General features: G+C 42.9%; 1 protein-coding gene across 5 annotated transcripts in view; it reads left to right on the top strand.

Moving 5' to 3' along the window:
• Positions 1–2,441: 2,441 nt before the first annotated feature.
• Positions 2,442–14,838, top strand: part of PLEKHA7 (pleckstrin homology domain containing A7) — a 143,094-nt gene continuing 130,697 nt past the window's right edge. For 2 of the 5 annotated variants that reach the window (XM_056493753.1, XM_056493756.1), the window contains exons 1-3: positions 2,442–2,773; positions 2,866–2,942; positions 3,065–3,122. In XM_056493753.1, coding sequence (XP_056349728.1) covers positions 2,691–2,773; positions 2,866–2,942; positions 3,065–3,122 — 218 coding nt within the window. In that variant the 5' untranslated portion in view covers positions 2,442–2,690. The remainder of the gene's footprint in view (positions 2,774–2,865; positions 2,943–3,064; positions 3,123–14,838) is intronic. The other 3 variants (XM_056493755.1, XM_056493752.1, XM_056493754.1) reach the window with 2 other exon arrangements.

The following is a 14,838-nucleotide window of genomic DNA, read 5'->3' as shown; positions in this document are numbered from 1 at the left end:
TGCTTAGTCTTAATCTCCTCCTTACAGATCTAAACATGCAATGACACTAAGAAACTTGGATTGGATTGACTAAGCATTGCATTAGAACTGACCTTACTGCAAATTCTGTGATAACTCACACCAATCAGAATGACCCAGAATTGTAAGGGTTTCTGTGGTGGGTTGACACCGGCTGGACATCAGGTGCCCACCAAAGTGATTCCCCCTCCTCAAATAGTCAGGAGAGAGAAAATAAAATGAGAGGCTTGTGGGTTGAGGTAAGGGCAGGGAGAGACCCCTCACCAGTTAGGGCAAAAGAGACTCAACTTGGAGAAATTAATTTAGTTTATTACTAATCAAATCAGAATAGTATATTGAGAAATAAAATCAAATCTTAAAAACACCTTCCCCTACACCTAATTCTTCCAATTTTACTCTTGATTCTCTACCTCCTCCCTCTCAGTAGCACAGAGGGATGGGGAATGGGGGCTGTGGTCAGTTCACCATGCTCCTCCTCCTCAGGGGGAGCACTCCTCACACTGCTCCAGGGTGGGATCCCTCCCCTGGCAGACAGCTCTCCATCAGCTTCTCCAGATAAATCCCTTCCCATGGGCTGCTTCCAGAGGGTGTGGTCCTTCCTCCAGCGTGGGTCCTCCCAGGATCACAGCTCCTGCCACCAATCCTGCTCCACCATGGGCTCCTCGTTCCCTGGGTTTGCAGCACAGGCTTGGGGTCAGAGCCTCTTGCTCTGGAATGGAGTCCTCCCCAGGCTGCACCTGGATCTCTGCATGCCCGTGTTCCTCTGTGGGTTACAGGAGCACAACTCCCTCACCACGGGCTGCAGGGGAATTTCAGCTCTGGTGCTTCCTTCTGCACTGACCTTGGTGTCTGCAGAGCTGCTCCTCTCACATGTTCTCACTCACCTCACTCATTCTCTGGCTGCAAATCCTCCTTCATTCCAACTCTTTTCCCTTTAAGAATCCCTTATCCAATACATTGGCCAGAACTGAGTCCATCCTGGAGCTGGATGGCATTACCTCTATCGGATGTAAAGGAAGCTCCTGGCAGCTTCTGACAGAAACCACTCCTGCAGCCTCCTCTCTTCCAAAATTTTGCCATGGAAACCCAATAAGGTTTAAAAAAAAAAAAAAAAAAAAAAGGCAGCACAGAAGTTTAAGTATTGTAAATTTTAATCAGAATTCTGACTTAGGATAAAGGGCTACAAGATACTCTGCTCTCTCCTGCTTTATAACTGTGGATTGTTGGAAGATGAGAATATCAGTCTGCTATGTGTGCCACACAGTAATGACCATTCCCGGTGGTTAGATGACACTACTACAGTGTGTATACATAGTATATATATTGTATCTTCTCCAACAGTGCTCACAAAGGGAAATCTACACAAAGCTATCCTGATGCACCAGACCTGCAATGTTGTCGGAAACTGGCATGAAATAGAGCAAAGCCCTCTCTCTCCTGACTGATGCTGCTTTTCTTGCCTCCTACTTTCTTCTGATGATTTATTTTGGTTATTTAGAAGAAAAAGCAAACGTTATCATTTTCCCTGTACTGCAGCACTCTTACACTCTCCTACTGCAGGCTGGCGTTCTCCCTCTCCCCCACAGCCGTGTCCTCAGTTGGTCTCTTCTGATTTTCTTTACTAACCTGTCCCCAGTCCGACCCACCTACCCTTTCCCACCCCTCTCTGCAGCCTGTCTTTCCCGTTTAACACTCTCCTTCTATGCCAAGCTTGCAAATGTCCCATTTCCTGCCTTTTTGATCCTTCTCTTTTTATCAGAACAGCAAGAACCCTACAGAGCCACGCTTGGCTCCGCCACTGTTGCCCTCATTGAAAGGGGCATTTCTGCACCCCTCGGCTCTGCCAACCCTCCTCTCCTGCTGCAGCCACCACTGCGGCCAAGCCAAGGCACTGGCTAGGGCTCACCTGGCACCCATCCTCGCTCTACTGGGTGAGAGGGAGAAAACCACGGGCTCTGCTCTACGGCAGGACCACTCCTCGCTTGTCCCATCCGCTAAACAACATTCTGAGTGATCGAGCACTTAAACTCCAGCCGGGGCATCCCCGCACACCTCACAGCAGCGGTGAGGGTCATGGTGTGACCGGGAGCCAGCCCAGCCCGCACCGAGCGGGCTCCCCCGTCACCCCGCCGCCTTTTCTAGGTCACGGACGATCACAGGGGCCGGACACCATGCCGCTGACAGCCCTGCTTTGTCGGCCGGCTGCCCGCGATGTTTTAACCTCGGTGTCCCGAGGTTCAAAGTCCCCGCGGCCTGTCTGTCTGTCTGTCCCTCCAGGGGAGCGCGTCGCCGGGGCACGGCGGCAGGCAGGTGCGCTCACACCTGTACATCCTGCTCAGGGAGCAGGACACACCGCCGCTCCCTCGGCGGGATGTGCGGCGAGTGGCCGCCGGGGCGGCCGCCGGGGGCCGCTGCGCCTGGCCGGGCCCGGCAGGCCCCGCGGGGCCGGGGGGCGGGCGCGGGGCAGCGGCGGACAAAGCCGGGCGGCAGCGAGCAGCGCGGGCCGCCGCTCCCGCCGCGGCTCCCGCGGCCTCCTGAGGGGCGGGAGGTGCCGCCCCCCGGCCGCGCCGCGGTGGCGCTGCCGAGCTGAGCTGAGCCGAGCCGGGCGCTGGGCGCCGAGCGCCGGCCGCCCGCCCGCACCCCCGCCCCGGCCGGCTGCGCGCACGGCGAACATGGCGGCGGCGGTGGGGCGGGACACTCTACCTGAGCACTGGTCCTACGGCGTCTGCAGGGACGGGCGCGTCTTCTTCATCGAGTAAGGGGGCGCCGCGGGAGGGCGGCGGGGGGCGGCGCGGCCGCGCTCCCGCCCTCGCTAACAGGTGCACGTTTTCCGCTTCTCCCCCGCAGCGACCTGACCCGCAGCACCACTTGGCTGCATCCGCGCACCGGCGAGCCCGTCAACTCCGGCCACATGATCCGCTCAGGTGCGTGCCCGCGGCCCCTCCGCGCCCCCCGCCCCGCGGCCGGCCGGCTCCGCGGGCCAAGTTCTCACCCCTCCTTCCCGCTCTCTCTCTCTCTCTGTTTCCCCGTCCCCCGTGCCTTGCAGACCTGCCCCGCGGATGGGAGGAGGGGTTCTCGGAGGAGGGCGCCAGCTACTTCATCGAGTGAGTACCGGCTCGCAGAGCGCCCAGGCCGGGGGGCGCTGGCGGCGCGGCCCCGGCTCAGCCCGGCCGCCCCCGCACCGGCCCCGCACGTCCGCCGGCTCCATCCGTGACCCGCGCCCGCCCAGCCAGCGGGAAAAGTTGGCTCCGGGCGCGGCGGGATGCGGGATCCCCCCAGCCGCGCTCTGGCGGCGGTCAGCAACAGGTTTCCTTGGAGGCGGCACTTCGGTTTTCCCTGCTTGCTTGCGGATTTTTGGCGTGTGTGTGTTGGGGAGCTGGCTGCTCCCTCCCTCCCCGCTATTCGCAGCGGGGTTTGCGGCAGGTGGAGCGTTGCCTCGCCGGGCGCCGGCCGAGGTGTAAGGTGGATGGTGGTTTTGTTATTTTAAATGGCTCGTGGCTGTGGACGCGGCCCCGGGAAGTTTTGCGAGTGAAAGGCTTCCAGTATCTCTTCCCGGAGACGGGGCTGAACGGATGAAGTTGCCTCACCAAGGCTGTCGGGATCTTTCATCTGGCGTTTCTTGTTCAGAGAGCAGTTACAAGCAGGGAGGGATGTGCTGCTTATTGAGACACTCACTGAGATGCAAGTGTGTAGCGGTAAAGTGGGATAACTAAAAGACCTTCTTTCAAACATTGTGGATAAAAGGTGTTTACAAAGACAAAGACCGATGCAAAAGTAGAGATTTAATCAAATGAGTAAAACTCTGGTACGTCTTGGGTATAGACTCACGTGTCACGTGTAATGCCTGCGTTTTCCTTTGGAATCTGAATGCCTGACAAACTTAATGGAACCATCAGAAAAGGGTTGGAAAATGCTCAGACTGTCTCATTGCTTCAGTGCAGGACTGGGATGGCTAGCCCAGGTTGTTAAGTACAGCCCCAATAACTGCTAACAGCAGTGTCACACTTGTCCAGTATTGAAATTCTTGCAGATTGTACCCAAAATCTTTGAGTAACTTGAGGTTTTAGTAAATATCGAACTTCTAAACTGTACTGGGCAAGGTGAAGGGGCAATTGACTGAAGGTATAACAGATGCCTTTCCTGAAGGATGCTTGTTAAATAAAACTCTAGATGATGCTAAAACGTCCTTTTTTCACCTACAGAGGAGGAAAAAGGCATTCAATCTTCATTTGTCTGAGCCAGAGAATTCCTTACCGTGCTGGGCTGGACAGTTAGTTTAGCCCTTGACTCTTGAACAGGAGGTAGCAGCAAAGCACTGGAGAGCAGCTCAATAACACTTAGAGCTGCCACCCCTTATCTATGGCTGGTGCATTGAAAGGAAGGAATAAAATTCTGCTGGTTGCACAGACCAGAGATGGAACACTAAAATGTCCAGCCTGCAAATGTACTATGAACAGATCCTTAACATGGGTGCATAAACTTCCAGGTTTAGGAATACATTTATTTGTTTTTCTGTCCTTTCCAGGAACTTACTAGTGTAATTTTAGAACAGCTTAAATTCCTCTTTCCAAGTGCTCTGTTTGGAAGACCATCTCTTGTCTTGTTTGTCAGGTAGTTACAAAACTTATAATATCTGATCCATTGAATTAGAGTAATGTGCAGTGCATTTTCATAACTTGTGCTAATAGTGTTCTTCACCTTGGGCTAGAACTGCTGCAGGAAATGAAATAAGGAATGGAGTATGTATTTTACTGAGCAACTTAATAAACTCAATCATCTATAGCCAAGCAAAGTTTTGTGAGGAGACACAGCAGTGTTTTAGCATAAATCTGTTCAGTTGAACTGCTTCAGACCAAAGATTCTCCTGAATTGAAATATTGAATACAATATTTAAACTCTTCAGCACTGCTCTAACATCTCTAATTGCAGCTCAGATGCTTCCTGAGCCTAGTGGAATTTCTCCTTGTTTCTTTCATGAGCATTCTGAGCTCTTCTTGTGCTCATGTAAACGTCAATATCCTTAGATGATGATTTCCATACCTCACTGCTCTGTTCATTCCTCCTGTGCTGCTTCCACGTGATGAGTTCTCAGCTTACAGAAAAGGTTACTGGTCCCTAAACGCATGATTTCACATGTTGTACTATTAAATTCCATTCTCTGGCATTCCAGCTCTCAAAACCCATGAACTCTCCTGGATAACTACCCAGTCCTCTTTGTACTGGTGACAGTTCCAGTCTGGTGTACTCTACAGAAATTTCACAAGCACATTGTTACTCCTTGGATACTAATTTATTGAAGGGTGTCAGGAGGAATGTTCCAAGTAACTCCTCCCCCTTGTGATAATTTCCACAATTAATGCAGCCTATTGTAGTTTTACCACGTTGGCCACTAAATGGATTTTGTTAGTCTTATCTCTAATGAAATTAAAAGCATTAAAAGTATTACTGCTGTTTCAAATAACTTCAATCAAACATTTTATTTAAATATATACAGGCTAACTCTACTTGCATAACTAATTTCTGGTATATTTGGATATCATGAAAATATTAGATAACACATTGGATGTGAGTTGTCTTTGGTGTAAAAAACTTATTCCATTTACTTCTATGTCTTTATTGCTTCTTTCAATACTGTGGACAATCTTGAAACATCATATAGTAAAACAAAGGTTTGAAACATCATAAAGTAAAGCAAAGGTTTATAACATGATCAAGCTTCATATCAAAGCCAAGTAAGCTTTTCTCCCCTTTCCACCTGACAGGAGTTTGAAAATTTCCAAAACTCCACTTCATTGGATAGAAGCTTTCCAAATTAATGTCTGTGGTTTAGAATGTTTTTTGCTGTTCTGTAGTTGGGCAGCTGTCCTATAGGTGAAGGGGTGCTGTTTTCCCTTTGGTTATTTACTTGAGATGCTTGTCTGAAATCACATTCCCTCTTAGCCTTGTTTTGCTCAACTAAGCAAGCCAAGTTCTTTGTTCAGCCCTTTAAAAAGGGCTTTCCATCTGTTTGATTATCCTGTAGTTCTTCTCTGCACCTCTTGCAATATGAAGTCATCTTTGTTGCATGTGAGTGAACAGAGTCCTCTGCTGGAGTGAGCTTTTGTGAGGCTCTCAAACAACAAAAACGCTTTCTTGGCCTCAAAAATTTCTCAGTTTTCTGCATTTTAGTTTGTTTGCCTATTTAGGGAAGATGCCCACATGAACAGCACATGTGAATGCTGCCAATTGACTGATACATGCAGATCTTTCTTTACTGCTTTAAATTTTAAGAACCATAATTTCTATTAGGAAGCTACATTCCAGTTCTTCCCATTTATGCACATCCATATCTCTGTGAATGATTTTCTCTTTTCCAAATATTCCTGAGGTTTTCTTGATAGCAGCAAACCTTGCTAGAGCAGTGCTGCTTCTTTTCCTAAAATCACTAAATAAGATATTAAATAAGTGATGTATAAACTGATTTCCATGATCTTCTGGGTCTCCATGTGGTAGTCTTTGAAAGTATCATTACTGTCACATTCTTTGAGTGCTGAATGCAGCTTGCACCACACTTTTCCATCCCTTTCTTTGTTTGTTTACTGATGTTTTTCAAATACCTTATGTTTGTGGGGCAAGTGCTTTATGGGAAAATCACTGCAGAAAGGTTGTTGATGAGCATATGTAGAGCTGAATGAAGACTGGACAGCACTGGTTCTGGTTTGTTCCTGGTGGTTGGATTGCTGATGTGAAACGTTAATTGTGACTGGCAAAGTCTGTGGGGAAGGAGATGGGACATGCAGGGAAGATAGTGATGGTGGTAAAATAGTGCATGAATGCATTACAGTGCGGGTTTTCCTTTCCATTTGCTTCTCTTTTTCTGGTCATCCAAAAGATTTGGGGAAGTTGGAAACCTTGGGAAGTGTGGAATGCTTTTTTATTACCTTCTTACAGCTTTCAGAGATTGAGGTGGCTATTAGTGTGAAAGGATCTGTTATACCTAGCTGGATATCTAACTGGCTTGTATTTAAATATATTTTAAGAAATGTTCTGCTGCTACAGAGGTTCTTTTTGAAAGCTTCAGTGGTATTGCACATCTGAAAGGTAATCATGCATTCAAATTGTAACCTACAATTAGGAACAAAAAAGTAGAAATCAGCACTCAAATATCTGAACCTTTTATTTGTTTCTGAAGTCAGTTTCTAGTTCAGCTTGGCCTCTTCTTTGGGTAACAAAGTGAATGCACAAGAAACAAACCCATGAAATTGGCATAGCAATAGTCAGTAACTATTTGCAACTGTTATTCTTTAATTCTTGTATTTAGCCTGTACTGTGTGTAGGAAATATGCATGGTATGTGTTTCAAGTGTTTGGAAACAGCAAAAGAGCAAAGCACGCTAAACAGAAGTCTGCCTTTTTAACTTTGATTCTGCTGTGCCAAGCGTGTACATTCAAGTACAGTGTCACTGAAAACCATACAGGAGCTCAGATTCACCCACTGTGGGCTACAGATGATACCCACTTAATGATTATTTAATCACAGAAGCCTAAAGGGGAAGAGACTGTCTGAATTATTGAGTTCAGTCCTTTTGATTATCTGAGGAGATTGTTTTATAGTCTCATTAATAAATTTAGTCAACATGTTTCTTCTGCCCTGCAGAAATTCCTATCTTCCTTACTTCTAGTAGAATGTTGAAAACAGTATTTTTTATTTTTTTTTTTTTGGTGGCTGTTTAGGTGGGCTAAAACACTATTTAACATATGTGTTCCTTGACCTGCTATAAACAAATTATTATTTCTGCTCTGTTCTCCATGGTGGTTATTGCTGTAGAAGTAAATGTTACTGGAGCACTTAATTACTGTAAGGAAATAGTGATGACCTTCACAATGAGGTCTTCTGTGTAGATGCTGTCCTTAGTGGTTCTTGACCCTGTGCTTAAATAGAAGGTAATATATAAGTAAATACATGAGCTGACAGGAAACCCACCTGTGAGGTTGGGTTCACTTCACTGTGTCTCTGCTGTGCACGGCCAGTTCCAGTCAGGGAGAGTTCCTGTCATGGAATAAAGATTGGGCAGCTGGAACCACGTCAGAACTTCACCCAAAGTGGTGTGTTTGCAGCATTGCTAGAAAATGTGAGCATAGTTCTCATTCATGCTGAAATGAATGGGTTTTGTGCGCTACAGAGTGTCGTGGGGAAACTTCCAGGGAAAGAAACATGGAGTGGTTCCTCAGCAAGTAGAAGACCTAGTTTGGATAAGCTTGAGAGAACCACGTGCAGCTGTGTGGATTCTGGCCACCAGGAGTTGCCCTTGAGGGAGACCAGACTTCACTGAGGCGATTTGTACGGGTGGAAAGGAGCCGAGAAGTGGAAGAAGAACGCCGGGAGTGCTTGTTGTGCGGGGTCGGGATGCGGCTGTCCCATGCCGCAGTTCTGCGGGTGCGATCCACGGTCTTGGGCGGCCTCTGCTGGCTCCTGGCAGCAGGAGGAAAGCTGGTTATTCCTCTTCTCGTTTTCAGTTTTCCCGGAAGAAAGCGTGCCATCTGGGCTATGAGAAAGTAGAGCTATATGCAGTAAAAGTGAATCTCACTGCTTGTCCAAGATTCTCTGCGTCTCTTTTTCTTGTCCTTTGTTCTCCGGCTGTTTAATGTGTTTTGTTATCCTGGATTGTGAGCAGAATTGAGCTGGGAGTATTGGATCTGCTGGTTGGATACAGTAGCTGTGTTTCATTCCAGCCGAGGAAACAATTAAGTGTCCTTTTTGATGACAGTTAAAATGGGAGATCACTCATTAACGAGTGCAGTAAATGCTGATGGATTCGTGCTCGGGCAGGGATGGATGACAATTGCAGAGAGCAAAGGAAGTGCTTTGTAGTTCAGCTCCCAGAAAGTTGGAAAAGGGTACGTTGTTCATGGTGCCTGAATTTCGGAGTGCCCTCTGGAGCAGCAAGCTTGGAACTGTGTGTAAGGCAAATGCCGTGGATGGTTTGGTTCAGCAAGGCATGTGAATGAAGAGGGATGCTGTGTGCATTCCTTAGGGGAGGGAGGAGCACTTAAGGGAAGGTGCTGGAGTTTGTTTTCAAAGCAAGGCTGCCCCACAAAGTACTTAGCTTGGCTCATTAATCTGTGTTTGCCTTTATTCCAAGATGCACACATGTTGGAATACCGAATTTTGACTACGTGAAGATACCAGCAAGGATAACACACACTTAGGGTGAGATGCTTTTTTAGGCGTTGAACGTTTCTGGAAATCAAAATTTTCTGGGAAATGGAGCAACATTCTTTAGTTCTGGTTGGGGTTATGTGGCTTCCTTGTGTTGTAGCTCAGACACAAAGGCATGAACTTGTTATTCAAAGCTGCCAGCCTCCATGTTTTACTACACATTCCAGCTTTTTGAAGATTTATGTGTAAGAAAAACTTCATTCATTCTTTCCTAAAGCAGTGCCCACTTCTGCATTCCTTGGATCTGTGAAGGTGAATGTATGTGCCTTTTTAAAGATGATGTATATGGCAGTGAGGCTTTCAATATTTCTGAAAGTCTGTCTAAAGATTAAGAATAAACACAGTCATACAGCTGTACTGGGCAGGTATTGCTGTAGTCTTAAAATTAGTTTTCATAACTTTGAGTTACTTTTCTGACTGCTTTTACAACTGTGCAATATGCTTGTCACATGAGGAAACAGATAATTTATTCAAAACTTTTAATTTTATTTTATTAATTACCCGTTATCTGCCAGAAAAGAGAGAATCTCAAATATTTGGGACATCAGAATCTTGATATTAATGCTACATGTTTTATTGAAAAAGGTGGCTTCTTCAATCTATTAGAAGTAAATTTTAGCAAGTGAAAAGGATTACTTATCTGCAGGGAAATAGTGCAAGATGTTGTTGTATTTTATAAGTGGAGGAAACAAAAAGGTACCTTTTTCCAGGCAGCTCTGGCAATCCTGAACAATCTTAGCAAGTGCTTCAAAGAAAAGAGAAGTATATGCTGTGAAATACATATGTTCTATACCCTGCATTTTCCCATCATTCCACTTGCTGCAGATGAATTATACTAAAGTGAGTTTTAACCTCACTACTGATCCAAGTTTGCTATCATCTCAAATATTTACATTTCTTTGGTATGGATTAAGTGTACTGCTTCAGTATTGTAGTGCTGGATCTCTGCAAAGATCAACTTGAATAAATTTGGTCTCACATATATTTAATATCACATCCAATTCTAGCCTGTATGACTGTAGACTCTGATTTGCTGCTAAATCTAATTTGTTTTGTCTTTGCCTCCTAGATGTGTTTTTTAAATTTTTTTTTTTTTTTTTTAATGGCCTTGGTTTGGATAATGGTAAGAGATGGGACATTTTATTTATAACTTAATTGTCTTTTCCTACAGCATTATTAGACTGTTTTACAAGGTCTGCTCTATGTCCTTAGAAGCAGAACTTTTAATTTAAAAGCAGATTTGTAATTAAAGATGTTAAAATCCAAGAAGAATTTGGTTAAGTGCCCAACCCTTCTCTTTTTGGTTGTCTGCCATGGAGTAGCTGGCAGGAATGTCACTGACTTGTCTAGACAGGTACAAAATCTTGTTACCAATACATAGTAGGTATGTGCTTTTCTGCCTGAAGTTTTGTGTTTAAACTCTTGTTCTCCTTATTGCTTATCTGTATCTTTAAAGGTTTTATCTTTAGTTTAATGAAAAGTACAACCGAAACCACCAAAACTTTTAAAATGAGATTGGGATGCACTGCTGAAATGAAGCATTTGAGTAATACTGGATTTTATTTACAGGTCAAGTGAGGACTTTTATTGTATTTTCATTTACTTACCAGAGACCAAATATCCTGAACTAAGAGCTGACAGAAACATTTGAAAATACACATTAATTCTGTGACATGCAGGAAATTTTTTCAAGGAGCTTTGTGTAGACTCTATAAAATGTGGGTAAGCAGGAAAGCTGCTGTTAATTTTCTGTTTTATTTAATCTGAAAAACTGTAGTTATTACCTTTTGCAAGCACATATTTGTTTCAAAATGTTATAGTTTTACATTCATCTTCAAAGTAGCAAAATGCTTGAGCAGCAACTTTGGCTTAACTTTCATGTTTATTGTAGATGTAGACAGTTGTTCCACAGAGGACATGGGGGTTAAAGACCATGTTGAACCTCCTGGACAAAATAAAATTAATAAAAGTTAGCTGCAAGATGATGAAATCTATTTTTCTTAGATGATAGTTATCAAACACTTGATGTTTATGGTTACCATCTCAGAATATCAGTTGTATTTTAAAATTCCTTTACTTAAAGAGTGGAATTTGTGAAAATGCAATTTTTTAAATGTAAAACCTTTGCTTGCTTTCCAGTTAAGGCAATTATATTGTCAAGTGGCTTGAGCAGATGTTTTTATTTTCTTCCTTAGAAATCATAGCTTAATGCTGTTCTTTAAATGCTGCTTGTGCGCTTTACTTTTTTAGCACAGAAATGCTTGACTGCCTAAAACTATTTCACTTAGTGATGAGATTTATTCCTTCAACACTGCATTTTATTATTTCCAGTATTCAATTTTAAATAGCCTAACCTCTTTCCTTTTGCTCTTCCAGTTGGCTTTGTAGTGAGGTGCAGTTTGAACTCATTTAAAAAAAATGAAAGTCAATGACTTATTTCTCATGTGAAATCATTACATGAAATTCTTCAAATGAAGAGATTACAGGTATCAAGTTGGGCTTTGATATACTCATTTCACAGGATATTTAGTCCTTTCAGCTGAAATGTGGAATGATAAATCTTTATTTCAGTGAAGTGTTTTAGTGTAACAGAAGCTTTCCAGTGGCAGTGTCTGGTTTTTCTTCCCTTATTGCTAACTTGCCTAAGAAGGTGGACAGCTACATCTGGATCCAGAGTCTTTCTTGAGAGTTGCATTTCCCTGCCTCTAGAGAATATTGAATTGTCTAAGGAAATACTGAAACACCACAATGGTGGAAAGGAAATTGAAATTACTGAGTCTGTCTATGACAGTGTCCTGTGGGAAATAAGTAAAACAGCATTCTCTTTTTTTTAAGTATGTTTCCTTGGTGTGGCATGTGATTGTTGGGCATGGAATTCAGATTTTGCTTCTGCATTCTCCTTGAAGTTGAAGGATTAAAAACCATTTCAGGTACAAGCAGAAGTCACAGTTAACATTACTAACCCAGAACATCCTGTGTCAAGGTTAAACCCAAGTTATTAAGATAACTGATTAACACATTTAAACATAATACCTTGTATTTGCTGAGCAGGAGCTGCTGTACTGAAGCAGAATAGTCCTTGCTGAGAGCTTTACAAATAATATGGATTTAATAAGTTAGCAGAAGAGCAGGAAGGATATGAAATACTTCTGTGTGGACTTCTGGATGTGTTGTGTGTTCAGAAATCAGAAAAGAGGTGAAGCATTTTGAATGGCAAGCAGTGTGGACTTGAAAAGGCCAGAAGCAGTGTTCATGTTGGATAATATGGATGGTTTCAAATGCAGTTTCTGTGTTCTCTTTCTGCACCATTTGCTGCATCAGCATTGCCTAAAGGGAAGGTTCCAGGGTTTTATTTTTTCCATTGATCAGATGCAGCAGTCAGCAAATGAACTGTTAAATGATATTGATAAATAACATTGGCTAAGGAGGAAAATTGAAGTTCCTGTGTATGGCTGATGAGACTTTTCCCTCACCAGAAAAGTAGCAGTTGGAGAGAGGGGAGCTACAGGAATCCAGTTTTTATCCAGCTCATCTTCCTTGATAGGTGCAGTAGAGGAATTACAATTAGCAGTTTGGGGAATGCCTGTGATTGCCAGTGTGCTGTTCCTGTGTCACTGTGGTGGGCAGACAGCAGGAGCTCGAGGAAACTGTGGTTTGTGGAAATCAGATTAAGTGTCGCCTGAAATCTTAAAAGGAAGTAGCTGTAAGTTGTGTTTTTAAGCAATGTGAGTAGTATTTGAATTATTGATGAGCAGAATAGCCTTGTTTGTGTATGGAAATGAAAACACTTGTAAATTTATGTTTAGACTGTTACACAGCTGTTTCCATCACTTAGGATGATGTGCATTGTAAACAGGCCAGTTGCTTTTTCTTTGTGGGCAGGGGGAATATAGAAAAAAACCTTAATTTTTATATGTAGTGTGCTTCTATGCAATATGAATAATGAATAATGTATCGTTTTTCTTTATAAAGAAGATTATCTATTTTCTTTAGAAAGAATATTCCAAATTGTTTTTGCTCATGGATTTTTAAGATTTCTGTGATGAGTAGCAAAATAAGAAATTCTATTAATGCACTAGATAAATTGTGATAACTCCAAATTTACTAATGAAGATGGACTAGGTTTAAAAGTAACACTGGGCATCAACAATTTTTTTTTCCCAGAATGGTAATGGTATACTAACTTTTTGTTCCTTTCACCAAATTTCCCAGGAATTCCATGCATGATAATGAACATGGGTTTTTACTTGTTATTTGGTCTGTATAACAGTTTTGGGTGAAACTGAGTAAGAGAAATGTACTGGAAATGTTGTTCTTGGTGAATTTTGGTGTCTGTAAATGATGTAGGTGAAAATACAAATTAAGCATGATTAAACGTTTGATTGATTTAACAGAGTTCTTAAACCTTCTGTCACAGGGTTTCTTGGTTCTGCAGTAATACAGAAATTGAGAGATTGTTGACCTCTGCAAATATATTAAAAATTCTAGTGCATTATTCACTTTTGTGCTTAATTTGACTCAGCAGCTCCTCCATGCCAATTAACTTGACATTCCATTTATTTTGGCTACTGACTTTTGCAGTGAAAATGTTGAATTGCCAGTGTAAGAATTCTCTGCCAGGAAGGAGAGTAGAAATATGGAGAAGGTATGAATTGAGTGTGCTATGGCTTGGGAGGATTGCCCATCTGAAGAATTAGAATGGAGGAGCAGTGTTAGGAAAGCCCCAGTGTTCTGCTGATTTAAAGGGAGTGTGCTTCTCTCTCAGCTGAATGTGGTTTTCTTTAGGTTGAGCTTTAGTTAAGAAGTTTAGGGTACTTCTGAACCTGGCACTTAGGAAGGGATTATTTTAAGAAAACCTGACCTTCTGGAAGCTTTTAACTGTTTGTGAGGTAGACAAAACAATTTCTCTGTAACAATCAGAGCAATTACTTTTTGTGGGAAGTAGTACGTCAGAAGTTGTCAGTATTTGAACTGCTGTCTTCATGAACAAATATTATTTCTGATTATGAACCATACCCTGCTTAACCATTTAAATACTTTTGCTTACTTGTAGGTTTTTTTTTTTTTTTGTAATGTTTTTGGACTGTTCTGAATTTGATATATGAAATCTTTCAGTGGGTATTTCATGCTGCACCATATGTTTCCAGAAAGGAATGTTTGGTGATCTGGAATAAAAGTCACAAAACAATTTAAATTGTGACAGATAATACATGGGTCCCACTGGAATTTCACTTCTGAAGAGACCTAAAATAAAATGTGTCTTAATAGTCTGTGATACAAATGGATTTTTAAAAGCTTACAGTACTTTTTTTCTTGAGTGCTTCAGGTAATTTTGAGTAGTAAATTGTGATTTCCTTTTCTATTTTTCAAGCTGCTTTTAATCTAAAGCCATGTAAATTTGTTCTCCCATTCCTAGTGGGTCATAAATTGCAAAAAGAAAAAGTGTTTTAAGTGTGTTCCTAGTAGTTTTTCTTCACTTCTGACATACTTGTTAACTGAATTGGCTGAATAAGAGAAGGAAATATTTTCTCTGTACCTGCCCAGAAGCTAAAACATTTAAACACAATTTTGAAAGTAGTTAAGAAGTACATTAATTACTTTATCACCTTATGTTATGGGCAA

Source organism: Oenanthe melanoleuca, chromosome 5 (assembly GCF_029582105.1).
Source record: "Oenanthe melanoleuca isolate GR-GAL-2019-014 chromosome 5, OMel1.0, whole genome shotgun sequence".
NCBI lineage: Eukaryota > Metazoa > Chordata > Aves > Passeriformes > Muscicapidae > Oenanthe > Oenanthe melanoleuca.
The sequence above is the reverse complement of the archived record's forward strand: the minus strand, read 5'-3'. Positions and strand labels throughout refer to the sequence as shown.